The 13,272-nt window shown below is 43.0% G+C and overlaps 1 protein-coding gene across 2 annotated transcripts in view; it reads right to left on the bottom strand.

Moving 5' to 3' along the window:
* LOC110507530 (yjeF N-terminal domain-containing 3) overlaps positions 1-13,272 on the bottom strand; it is a 73,032-nt gene that overhangs the window by 1,689 nt on the left and 58,071 nt on the right. The window contains exons 2-4 of one of the 2 annotated variants that reach the window (XM_021587613.3): positions 11,496-11,604; positions 6,805-6,915; positions 189-302 (exon numbers count right to left, since the gene is read on the bottom strand). In XM_021587613.3, the coding sequence (XP_021443288.1) occupies positions 189-302; positions 6,805-6,915; positions 11,496-11,604 (334 nt within the window). Of the gene's footprint in view, positions 1-188; positions 303-6,804; positions 6,916-10,304; positions 10,704-11,495; positions 11,605-13,272 lie in introns of those variants that run through there. The other variant, XM_090206261.1, reaches the window with a different exon arrangement.

The raw sequence follows: 13,272 nt of genomic DNA, 5'->3' as shown, positions 1-13,272 counted from the left end.
GGTCAGCATCTAGACAAGAGCTTTACATAGTTCTCACAGCTCCAGCAAGGTGCACTTTCATAAGTCAGTTCCGCTATCAGATGTCAACTTTAATTCAAGGATTCATTTGTACAATACACTAATTAATACTTGAATTAAACTTGACATCTAACATTTAATGTTTTATAATCCTTTTTTACGTTGCTCACCTCTGTTGGGAGATAGGAGAGGAATGGGATGTCCATCTTTTCACACTGAACTGTGAAGTCCTGTTGAATGGTGTGAGGGGTACGTTTGGGATAGTAGATGGTTGGCTCATACTCCTGTGAGAGAGAGAGAGAAAATACTACTACCGGTCAAAAGTTTGGACACACCTACTCATTCAAGGGTTTTTCTTTAATTTTGCTATTTTCTACATTGTAGAATAATAGTGAAGACTATGAAACGCATTCATAAAACTATGAAATAACACATATGGAATCATGTAGTAACCAAAAAAGTGTTAAACAAATCAAAACATATTTTATATTTGAGATACTTCAAATAGCCACCCTTTGACTTGATGACAGCTTTGCTCACTCTTGGCATTCTCTCAATGAGTTCCCACATATGCTGAGCACTTGTTGGCTGCTTCACTTTGCAGTTCGACTCATCCCAAACCACCTCAATTTGTTTGGGGTCGGGGGATTGCGGAGGCCAGGTCATCTGATGAAGCACTTCATCACTCTCCTTCTTGGTAAAATATCCCTTACACAGCCTGAAGGTGTGTTGGGTCATTGTCCTGTTGAAAAACAAATGATAGTCCCACTAAGCCCAAACCAGATGGGATGGCGTATCGCTGCAGAATGCTGTTGTAGCCATGCTGGTTAAGTGTGCACAAATACACACACAAAGATCATCCGTTCCCCCACACCGCGTCTCACAAAGACATGGCAGTTGGAACCAAAAATCTCCAATTTGGACTCTAGGCCAAAGGACAAATTTCCACCGGTCTAATGTCCATTGCTTGTGTTTCTCGGCCCAAGCAAGTCTCTTCGTCTTATTGGTGTCCTTTAGTAGTGGTTTCTTTGCAGTCATTCGACCATGAAGGCCTGATTCACACAGTCTCCTCTGAACAGTTGATGTTGAGATGTGTCTGTTACTTGAACTCTGTGAAGCATTTATTTGGGCTGCAATTTCTGAAACTGGTAACTCTAATGAACTTATCCTCTGCAGCAGGTAACTTTGGGTCTTCCATTCTTGTGGCGGTCCTCATGAGTGCCAGTTTCATCATAGCGCTTGATGGTTTTTGTGACCGCACTTGGAGAAACTTTAAAAGTTCTTGAAATTGTTGGGATTGACTGACCTTCATGTCTTAACATAATGATGGACAGTGAAATGTTTACTTACAAGCCCCTAACCAAAAATGCAGTTAAAAAAAGAAAAAAAAGAATAAGAAATAAAAATAACAAGTGATTAAAGAGCAGCAGTAAAATAACATTAGCGAGACTATATACAGGTACAGAGTCAATGTGCGGGGCACTGGTTAGTTGAGGTAATATGTACATGTAGGTAGAGTTATTAAAGTGACTATGCATAGAAGCTGTTTAGAAGCCTCTATTCTTGCCATAATATGGACTTGGTCTTTTACCAAATAGGGCTATCTTCTTTATATCCCCCCTAACTTGTCACAACACAACTGATTGGCTCAAACTCATCAAGAAGGAAAGAAATTCCACAAAAAACTTTTAACAAGGCACACCTGTTAATTTAAATGCATTCCTGGTGACTACCTTATGAAGCTGGTTGAGAGAATGCCAAGAGTGTGCAAAGCTGTTATCAAGGGAAAGGGTGGCTACTTTGAAGAATCTCAAATATATTTTGATTTGTTTGACACTTTTTTGTTGGTACTACATGATTCCATATGTCTTATTTCATAGTTTTTATGTCTACATGGTTATTCTACAATGTAGAAAATAGTTTTAAAAAAATACATATAAAGAAAAACCCTTGAATGAGTAGGTTTTCTAAAACTTTTGACCGGTAGTGAATATGAAAATGAAATATGAATGAAATACTCCGTAACCATATAAATCAATACAGGCCCTCTAAGATGACAAGGTGACAATTTAAGAGAGAACATACTTTGCTCTCTGTGGGTTGATCAGGGCTGGAGAGACAGACAGCTAGAGACTGACAGGGCTGCCCTCTGATTAGCACAGCGCTGTAAGCCTTCTAGCACTCTGGACTCTGGGATGACTAAATTACACCTCCATGATTAATGATAGACGTTTAGGGAGAGTGGAAAGCCAGACACCTGTGGCTTGTGATGTTAAACGACGGCCAGCCATGATCCCCACCGCTAATGGGCCTCAATCACAGTGATAAGTACCTCATGCAAGTACCTCATACAAGTACTTGGGAGTATGGCTAGACGGTACACTTTCCTTCTCTCAGCACAAATCAAAGCTGCAGGCTAAGGTTAAATCTAGACTTGGTTTCCTCTATCGTAATCGCTCCTCTTTCACCCCATCTGCTAAACTAACCCTGATTCAGATGACCATCCTACCCATGCTAGATTACGGAGACATAATTTATAGATCGGCAGGTAGGGTTGATCTCGAGCGGCTAGATGTTCTTTACCATTTGGTCATCAGATTTGCCACCAATGCTCCTTACAGGACACATCACTGCAGTCTATACTCTTCTGTAAACTGGTCATCTCTGAAAACCTGTAACAAGACCCACTGGTTGGTTGATGCTAATTTATAAAACCCTCTTAGGCCTCACTCCCCCCTATCTGAGATACCTACTGCAGCCCTCATCCTCCACATACACCACCCGTTCTGCCAGTCACATTCTGTTAAAGGTCCCCAAAGCACACATATACCTGGGTCGCTCCTTTTTCAGTTCGCTGCAGCTAGCGACTAGAACAAGCTGCAAAAAACACTCAAACCAGACCGTTTTATCTCCTTCTCTTCATTCAAAGATTCAATCATTGACACTCTTACTGACAGTTGTGGCTGCTTCACGTGATGTATTGCTGTCTCTACCTTCTTGCTCTTTGTGCTGTTGCCTGTACCCAATAATGTGTGTACCATGTTTTGTGCTGCTACCAAGTTGTGCTGCTGCGATGTTGTGTTGCTACCATGTTGTTGTCATGTGGTGTTGCTGCCATGCTGTGTTGTCATGTGTTGCTGCCATGCTATGTGGTTGACTTAAGTCTCTCTTTATGTAGTGTTGTGGTGTCTCTCTTGTCGTGATGTGTGTTTTTTCCTATATTTTTAATCCCAGCCCCCATCCCCGCAGGAGGCCTTTTGCCTTTTGGTATGGCGTCATTGCAAATAAGAATTTGTTCTTAACTTATTTGCCTAGTTAAATAAAGGTTAAATATATACATTTGAAGTCGGAAGTTTACATACACCTTAGCCAAATACATTTAAACTCAGTTTTTCACAATTCCTGACATTTAATCCAAGTAAAAAATCCCTGTTTTAGGTCAGTTAGGATCACCACTTTATTTTAAGAATGTGAAATGTCAGAATAATAGTAGAGAGAATTATTTATTTCAGCTTTTATTTATTTCATCACATTTCCAGTGGGTCAGAAGTTTACATACACTCAATTAGTATTGGTAGCATTGCCTTTAAATTGTTTAACTTGGGTCAAACGTTTCGGGTAGCCTTCCACAAGCTTCCCACAATAAGTTGGGTGAATTTTGACCCATTCCTCCTGACAGAGCTGGTGTAACTGAGTCAGGTTTGTAGGCCTCCTTGCTCGCACACACTTTTTCAGTTCTGCCCACACATTGTCTATAAGATTGAGGTCAGGGCTTTGTGATGACCCCTCCAATACCTTAACTTTGTTGTCCTTAAGCCATTTTGCCACAACTTTGGAAGTATGCTTGGGGTCATTTTCCATTTGAAAGACCCAAGCTTTAACTTCCTGACTGATGTTTTGAGATGTTGCTTCAATATATCCACGTAATTTTCCTTCCTCATAAGGCCATCTATTTTGTGAAGTGCACCAGTCCCTCTTGCAGCAAAGCATCCCCATCCCAACGATGAACCAGACTTGTGGAGGTCTACAATTTTTCTTCTGAGGTCTTGGCTGATTTCTTTTGATTTTCCCATGATGTCAAGCAAAGAGGCACTGAGTTTGAAGGTAGGCCTTGAAATACATCAACAGGTACACCTCCAACTGACTCAAATGATGTCAATCAGCCTATCAGAAGTTTCTAAAGCCCTAACATAATTTTCTGTAATTTTCCAAGCTGTTTAAAGGCCCAGCCAACTTAGTGTATGTAAACTTCTTACCCACTGGAATTGTGATACAGTGAATTATATGTGATTAGCCAGCAGCATACCACCCATGATTAGCCAGCAGCATACCACCCTGCATACCACTGCTGGTTTGCTTCTGAAGCTAAGCAGCGTTGGTTCTGGTCAGTTCCTGGATGGGAGACCAGATGCTGCTGGAAGTGGAGTTGGAGGGTCAGTAGGAGGCACTCTTTCCTCTGGTCTAAAAAATGCCCCAGGGCAGTGATTGGGGACACTGCCCTGTATAGGGTGCCGTCTTTTGGATGGGACGTTAAACTGGTGTCCTGACTCTCTGAGGTCATTAAAGATCCCATGGCACTTATTGTAAGACCTCGGTGTCCTGGCTAAACTCCCAATCTGGCCCTCAAACCATCACGGTCACCTAAGAATCCCCAGTTTACAATTGGCTCATTCATTCCCCTCCTTTCCCCTGTAACTATTCCCCAGGTCGTTGCTTCAAATGAGAACGTGTTCTCAGTTAACTTACCTGGTTAAATTATCGGACTACATTTTTTTTTATAAGTGAAATAATCTGTCTGTAAACAATTGTTACTTGTGTCACAAAAATTACTTGTGTCATGCACAAAGTAGATGTCCTACCCGACTTGCAAAATCTATAGTTTGATAACAAGACATTTTTGGAGTGGTAGAAAAACAAGTTTTAATGACTCCAACCTAAGTGTATGTAAACTTCCGACTTCAACGGTATCTTTTTAAATAGTGGAAGTGAAAGGGCCTCAGTGTCCTGCTGGTCATGCTGGATATGTAAACCAGGCAGTGAAAGGTTTAGGTCCCTCCATCTCTGACTAACTGGCCCTGGTCAGTCAGAGGGAGAAGTGGTCTGCTAGCCCAGACGTCAGTCTACGTGCTCCAACTCGCTCCTGGGAGACATTAAACCAATCAGGCTTCAACCACAGGGGCTAAAGAACAGGCAACTGACGTCATCTTTCATAACTGCCGCTAAAGAACCCAGAGAGAGACGACCCTCTAGGGTGGCTGCGACCCCTCCGTGACCCCTTGGTGTCCTGACTTAGAAGAGGTAACAACGTCAACAAGAGACAGACATACCTTGGGGATGGAGGCACCATCAGGACGCTCTCTAGCATCAACAAGCGTCAACTAAGAGGTATATCAACAGGTTACAGACAGGTCACACGCCTTTTCCTGTTGATGTTAAGCCTTCCCACCGTTGAACTTCCTCTCCCTGATGGATGAGCATTCTGAGGTAGGCCTTGAAGGAGCGTCTTTCCTGTGGTCACAGTCCGTTGAGATTCACAGTGGTTTGTTTCAACCGTGACACAAAGGCAACATTCAAAGGACATTATGGAATCTCTGAGACTCATCAGTCGTGATGAACACCTTGACTCTTTCAGACGTCGAGGCCAAGGTGTTTATGTTCAAAAGTAACACGAAAGAACCGCATTATGTTCCAAAAGAACTGTAGAACATCATGTGAATCCTCCCTTGCCTGAACAACAGGCTGGACTAACGGTCACAGACATAATCATACCCAGACAGAATCTGACAAAGGTGAGCTTTGACTTGGGGACGGTTTGTCTTTTCCATATGCAATATTTTGGCTCGTCATTTATTTAGCAGTGGAAAGAACCATGGATGCATGCCAAACATACCCTGTCTTTTATACTGATAACAAGTTCAAACAGGTGCCATTAATACAGGTAACGAGTGGAGGACAGAGGAGCCTCTTAAAGAAGAAGTTACAGGTCTGTGAGAGCCAGAAATCTTGCTCGTTTGTAGGTGACCAAATACTTATTTTCCACCATAATTTGCAAATAAATTAATTAAAAATCCTACAATGTGATTTTCTGGATTTTTTTTCTCATTTTGTCTATCATAGTTGAAGTGTACCTATGATGAAAATTACAGGACTCTCTCATCTTTTTAAGTGGGAGAACTTGCACAATTGGTGGCTGACTAAATACTTTTTTGCCCCACTGTGTATGGTGAAGTTATATAGATACAGTCCGTTTAAGGCAGGAAAACAATAACACATTTATGGTTTCGACCACATAGAATAAAGAAAGTAGACTTGCCGCACTATATCATAACATGTAAACCCTTATTCAAATTATGTTTTTAGTTCATGTACTGTTATCGTCTGTAGTATTGCAATAAATGTCTTCACATGACAGAACAGCATATCCACAGTCATGCAAACTAATGTGACTAAAGTCATGACATCGACAACATGCTATCATGGTATGCTACCACTGCCAACTGTATCCAGACAGTATTTTAATGAGGGTAACAATGAAGTGATGTCATCGACATTTTCAATCCCATAATGGATCAATTAATCATTAAGGTCTACTTATAGGAGTTGTAAATGAAAATCTCCTAAACCCTTTTACTTTATACTGCAATAAACTCACTGAACCATTTCATTCATTACTAACTATAGTCTGACATTGTCCACGTGGTCATGTGTGTGAGATGGTGGTTGCATGGCTGGTGGTTGCATGGCTGGTGGTTGCATGGCTGGTGCAGTCTTCTGTGGTATACTTACAAATATGCGCAAGTGGCGGGCACACACCAGGCCGATGGAGCCGTTCTGGTCAGGACCACAGACTACCAACACTGTTGGCTGCTTCTTACCCAGGGAGGTCAGAGGAAAGGCCTGGAGACAGAGAGAGACAGAGAGTGAGACAAAGACATCACCAGTTAGCCTAGCAGACTCATTGTCCAGGGTACAGGTCATCCAACCCATGAGGCTGAACCTCCATCACTGTCAAACTCTCTCCTTCGCGTACTGGGGACGCAATGCCATAGCCAGGGGAAATGGCACCCAGGTCTTTTTTTAAAGACAGAAAGCCCCAAACTAATTAAACCCAGACAGGAGTGGAAAAAATACCAGACCCGGACATCACAGGATGCTCCCTTCAAATAACATACGGTACTACTTTCCATCAGGCCTGAGCCATGAGTTTTCCCACCGGGCCACTGGCATCTCCCCCTCTCTGTTTTACAGGGGCACAGCACATACCCCAGTAAATCCCCTCACACGTCCTTAAGAGAAGCAGCAGAGGTATCCCCCACTAGATCCTGCTGGAGTTGGCGTGTTGACTTAAGTGGTCCAATCTTCCTCCTCACACCTAAATAGGATCAGTAGGGGAGTGAAACATGTAGTGTTGCTAGCTACTAGCGACATCACAGCTAAAGGTGTCTTACCTTACTTTCCAACAGCTTTAACACACCAAATATGTAGCCTAACCCTAGGTATTTCATATACCGGACAAATTTCAATATGGCCGCTAAAACCGGGACTCTAAACGGAGTGGCACATTACAGTGCTACAAATGGAGCCGTACTCTAATTGCAGTATCTGATTAATACAGACATGAAATAATTAATTACAGCAATGATGCCGGGAGAAGAGAGACAGCAGCCATTATCTGTAACATAAATGTTCTGTCTAGGAGTAGATACACTCTAAATGAGATGAAAGAAGGATGGTAATGTCGGCATCAAGTCCGTGAGGTGGAAGGATAATGATGGCAGCAGAAGCTACCTTCCGAGCGTAGCGAGAGAGGAAAGAGATAGGATAGAACATTTAGCCTAAGTGGCTGAAACAGATGAAACGACTTCCTGGTGTCATTAAGGGTGTAGTAGTGTGTCTCCTGCTGTGCAACAGGGTTTTCATGTGTGTCTCTCGTTGCGCTGATGTGATGACACCCTCTCTGACTTGCTCCCCTGTGGCAAATGCTAACGCTAATTAGCACAGTAGCCCAATAAGGACCAGCCATCTTTGATAGGAGTGACATTCAATATCCACATACTGTGAATGCAGTGGAAAACCTGAGTGCCTTTTACAGCAGCATCCTAACTGTATCATCTCTTATTTTCTATCTTATCTCACCTTGCTTTAGGATTGGGCCATTAGCGGTAACAAAATGATTAAAGACTAAAGAGAAGGTCATTTCAGTGGATATCTAAAATTCACATCCAGTGGAACAAGCTGGTTTTAGAGGAGTAGGTTGCCCTGGTCTGGGTTTAGTAGTCAGGGTGTAGCCCTGCTACCCTGCCTCCTATCTGGAGGAATGGGGTTATGTCAGCTCATGGTGAAAGGCTCTGCAGTCCTATCCTCATACATGTGCACGCGCACACACACGCGCACACGCACACGCACACACACACACACACACACACACACACACACACACACACACACACACACACACACACACACACACACACACACACACACACACACACACAGGAGCAATGGCTGTATTGACTCTAATAAGGTCCCTGAGGCTAAGCCTACTTTTTTTTTTCCTACACTTATTCTACCAGGTAAGTCGACTGAGAACATATTCTCATTAACAGTAACGACCCTGGGAATAGTTGTTTTTGATTGGTAAGTCTATTGGCCAGCTAACTATCTACTTGTAGCAAGCATGGCCGAATTACCGACTGGGGTGGGGCCCATTGATCATCCGTTATCATATTAAAAACTGCAAACATTTGCCTCCACCCTATGGCAAAATGTGCATAATTTCAGGAAATTAGCTGTAAAACTACAAAAAATACATCTCTGCCCATGGCAAAATGAGTAGAATTGCATGAAATTAGTTATTATATTTGTGGCCCCCACCCCCCATGCCCATCCCTGCACTATAGGGCCTCTGCTCTCATCCATCTGACACACACACACAGACACACCACACAAACTTGCCCCCACACCCACGTGTCCCACCACACATACAGCCACAAATACAAAACCCCAAAAATACCATGATATTTATTATTTTTACAATATAATGTTTCATTATTTTAAATATCCATAAATTATTGTAATAATTAAAAAAAATACATCTAAATACTATTCATATTACAGAGAAGGTGGTAAAGCTTCATGTGACACCTTTTGCTTTGTAGCATCTACAGATGAAACATTATGGTGCCTGGGTAAGGCCAAAATGGCACAAATATTCCAACTTCAATTCATTATTTCTCAATGATGCCTTAAGATACATATGTCAAATATGTATCAACAATCTTTCCTCCAAAGGACCCTTTTATGGATTACATTTTGTGAAAATCGAAAATATAATGGTCTCTTTTGTTCTAGTTTCATAAGGAATCACCCAAAAATAAACATACAGCCACACACTCCTGATGAAAGCTGAGCGGGATAATCAATGTGTTTTTCAATGGACATCCTGAGTAGACAGAACAGGGACACAGGGACAGCAGACTCCAGCGTTTACTGCTCCATGGAACTGGAACATTCTTTGTATCCCCAGGTGCTGAAAGGCCTTTGCCTGCTATCCCTACCCCTAGGCTAAACGCAGGCGCTGCACTCACTCACGCCAGATCACAGAGGAACACCGATGAGATGGACCCGTGTGGTTGATGCCAGGGGGGTTGAGGTCTTTGGGCGTATATGGGGTGGATTACTCTGTGAGGAGTTCATGTTATCTGGCAAACGCAACCACTGTAGTGAAATCACAAAGCCTTACTACTGAACTCAAAATCAAATCAAATGTATTTGTCACATACACCTGGTTAGCAGATGTTAATGCGAGTGTAGAGAAATGCTTGTGCTTCTAGTTCCGACAATGCAGTAATAACCAACAAGTAATCTAACCTAACAATTCCAAAACTACTACCTCATACACACAAGTGTAAAGGGATAAAAAATATGTACATAAAGATATATGAATGAGTGATGGTACAGAACGGCATAGGCAAGATGCAGTAGATGGTATCGAGTACAGTATATACATATGAGATGAGTAATGTAGGGTATGTAAACAAAGTGGCATAGTTTAAAGTGGCTAGTGATACATGTATTACATAAAGATGCAGTAGATGATATAGAGTACAGTATATACATATACATATGAGATGAGTAATGTAGGGTATGTAAACATTATAATAAGTAGCATTGTGTGTTGGCAGCAGCCACTCAATGTTAGTGGTGGCTGTTTAACAGTCAGATGGCCTTGAGATAGAAGCTGTTTTTCAGTCTCTCGGTCCCTGCTTTGATGCACCTGTACTAACCTCGCCTTCTGGATGATAGCGGGGTGAACAGGCAGTGCCTCGGGTGGTTGTTGTCCTTGATGATCTTTATGGCCTTCCTGTGACATCGGGTGGTGTAGGTGTCCTAGAGGGCAGGTAGTTTTCCCCCGGTGAAAAGTTGTGCAGACCTCACTACCCTCTGGAGAGCCTTACGGTTGTGGGCGGAGCAGTTGCCGTACCAGGCGGTGATACAGCCCGACAGGATGCTCTCGATTGTGCATCTGTAGAAGTTTGTGAGTGCTTTTGGTGACAAGCTTAATTTCTTCAGCCTCCTGAGGTTGAAGAGGCGCTGCTGCGCCTTCTTCACAACGCTGTCTGTGTGGGTGGACCAATTCAGTTTGTCTGTGATGTGTACGCCGAGGAACTTAAAACGTACTACCCTCTCCACTACTGTCCCATCGATGTGGATAGGGGGGTGCTCCCTCTGCTGTTTCCTGAAGTCCACAATCATCTCCTTTGTTTTGTTGACGTTGAGTGTGAGGTTATTTTCCTGAACTTTGTCATGCATGTGGGTGCAGTAGCCCCAGGCCGAGACAGACGTTGCTAATCTAGCTACGTACGGTATGTGTGCTGCGGCTGCTCGAGCCATGGACCATTATCTTTTGGTGATAATGATGGTAGGTGGATGTGGTTGAGGTAATCTAACGCTCTGAGGGGAGCTCTCACTCTTTCTTGGTCTCTCTCTTTATCTCTGATAGGAAAGTGTCTTATGTCTGAAAGCTCAAGGAACATTAATCACACCACACCGGGTTCCTGTGGAGGATACGACTGCAGGGTTAAACCAACCGACCGCCTGGTCAAAGTGTTCCTGACACAAAGTGTGTTCCTGACATCTCCACACTCCGTACACTGCTGCTGAACACAGGCAGTCTGACTGGGAGAACTAACTTACAGAACGCTCACCACACATTACACAAAGAGACAAACACACACACACACACACACACACACACACACACACACACACACACACACACACACACACACACACACACACACACACACACACACACACACACACACGTAGGGGTCTGATGTAAAAAGGGATTTATAAATACATTTGATTGATTGATTGATGGATAGATAGATAGATTAATGAGTAGCCCGAAAAAGGTGGTTCTTAGAGAGAGGAAGGAAAGAGGAGTGGGGGGATAAGGGTGGTACATAAAGTACCTTGGTGATGGCGATGGCACAGGCATGCCCCCAGATCTCTATCAGCTGCTGCTGGCCAAACCTGTAGTCCCTCAGCAGCTCTGTCTCAATGGCTGCTGTCTCCACTTTACTGTAGGGAAACACAACACAGAGCAATAGCATTAGCATCATCCATCAGATTCAATCAATCACAATTCAATTATATATTGTGTACGGTAGCACTCTTTATGAATCTCTCAGCAAACTAGACATACACCTCAAAAACATATGTTGCTGTGTTGCGTGTTAGATGAAATGCTTGGTTGGGGATTGTCTGATGCCTGAGGTATTTCCTTTGAGTGTAATGACACTACCAAGTTGAAGTTTATGAAGTAGATATTTATATTAAACAGGTATACAGGTAAGGCTGGCAGGCCTGAACTGATATCATAACTCTGCCATGTGGGCTCATTTAACCAGAGAGGGAGCTGCTGTGGAAACACAGAGAAAGTACACTATTCCATATTACACTAGAGACACCTGGTGGAGAGATGGAGTACTACATCAAGACTTTCTCAGAATACGATGGAGAATATTATAATCAAAGCATATAGTATGATAACATACACAGAGTATACCAATTATTACGAACACTTTCCTAATGATGAGTTGCACCCCCACCTCAATTTGTCGGGGCATGGACTCCACAAGTTGCCGAAAGATTTCCACAGGAATGCTGACCCATGTTGACTCCAATGCTTCCCACAGTTGTGTCAAGTTGGCTGGATGTCCTTTGAGTGGTGGACCATTATTGATACACACAAGAAACATGAGCTTGAAAAAACCCAGCAGCGTTGCAGTTCTTGACACAAACCGGTGCGCGTGGCAACTGCTACCATACCCCGTTCAAAGTCACTTACATCTTTTGTCTTGCCCAGTCACCCTCTAAATGGCGCACATACACAATCCATGTCTCAATTGTCTCAAGGCTTAAAAAATATTCTTTAACATGTCTCCTCCCCTTCATCTACACTAACTGAAGTGGATGTATGTCTGTCATGGTGTATATCATGGAAAGACCAGGTGTTCTTAATGTTGGCCTAATGGTTAAGAGCATTGGGCCTGTAACGAAAGGTTGCTTGTTCGAATCCATGAGCCAGCAAGGTGGATTAATCTGCTGTTCTGCCCTTGAGCAAGGCAGTTAACCCCCAACAACTGCTCCCTAGACGCCGATTATGTGGATTAAGGCAGCCCCCCCGCACCTCTCTGATTCTGAGGGGCTCTTTTTAAATACGGAAGACACATTTCGATTGAATGCATTCAGTTGTACAACTGACTAGATTTCCCACTTTCCTCAAAGGTGACATTTGTGGTTCCAGCAGGACTATTTTTGTTTACAGCAGAATGTATTAGTCAGCTGATGCTCTGCTCACACACACATGCACACAGGCTCGTGCAGTACCGGAGTGCCAGTCCAGGTCCAAGAGGCTTCTAAACAGCTTCTACCTCCAAGCCATAAGTCTCCTGAACATCTAATCAAATGGCTACCCAGACTACTTGCATTGCCCCCCTCTTTTACGCTGCTGCTACTCTCTGTTATCTATGCATAGTCACTTTAATAACTCTACCTACATGTACATATTACCTCAATGACCTCTACTAACCGGTGCCCCTGCACATTGACTCTGTACCTGTACTCTGTATTTTTCTTAAAACTGCATTGTTGGTTAAAGGCTTGTAAGTAAGCATTTCCCTGTTGTATTCAGCACATGTGACAAATAACATTTGATTTGATTTAATGCACACGCATTTGTAGAAT

Source organism: Oncorhynchus mykiss, chromosome 1, assembly GCF_057628025.1.
Source record: "Oncorhynchus mykiss isolate SJ-2025 chromosome 1, ASM5762802v1, whole genome shotgun sequence".
NCBI classification, from domain to species: domain Eukaryota; kingdom Metazoa; phylum Chordata; class Actinopteri; order Salmoniformes; family Salmonidae; genus Oncorhynchus; species Oncorhynchus mykiss.
Note: the sequence above shows the minus strand (reverse complement) of the source record. Positions and strands in the feature narration are given on the sequence as shown.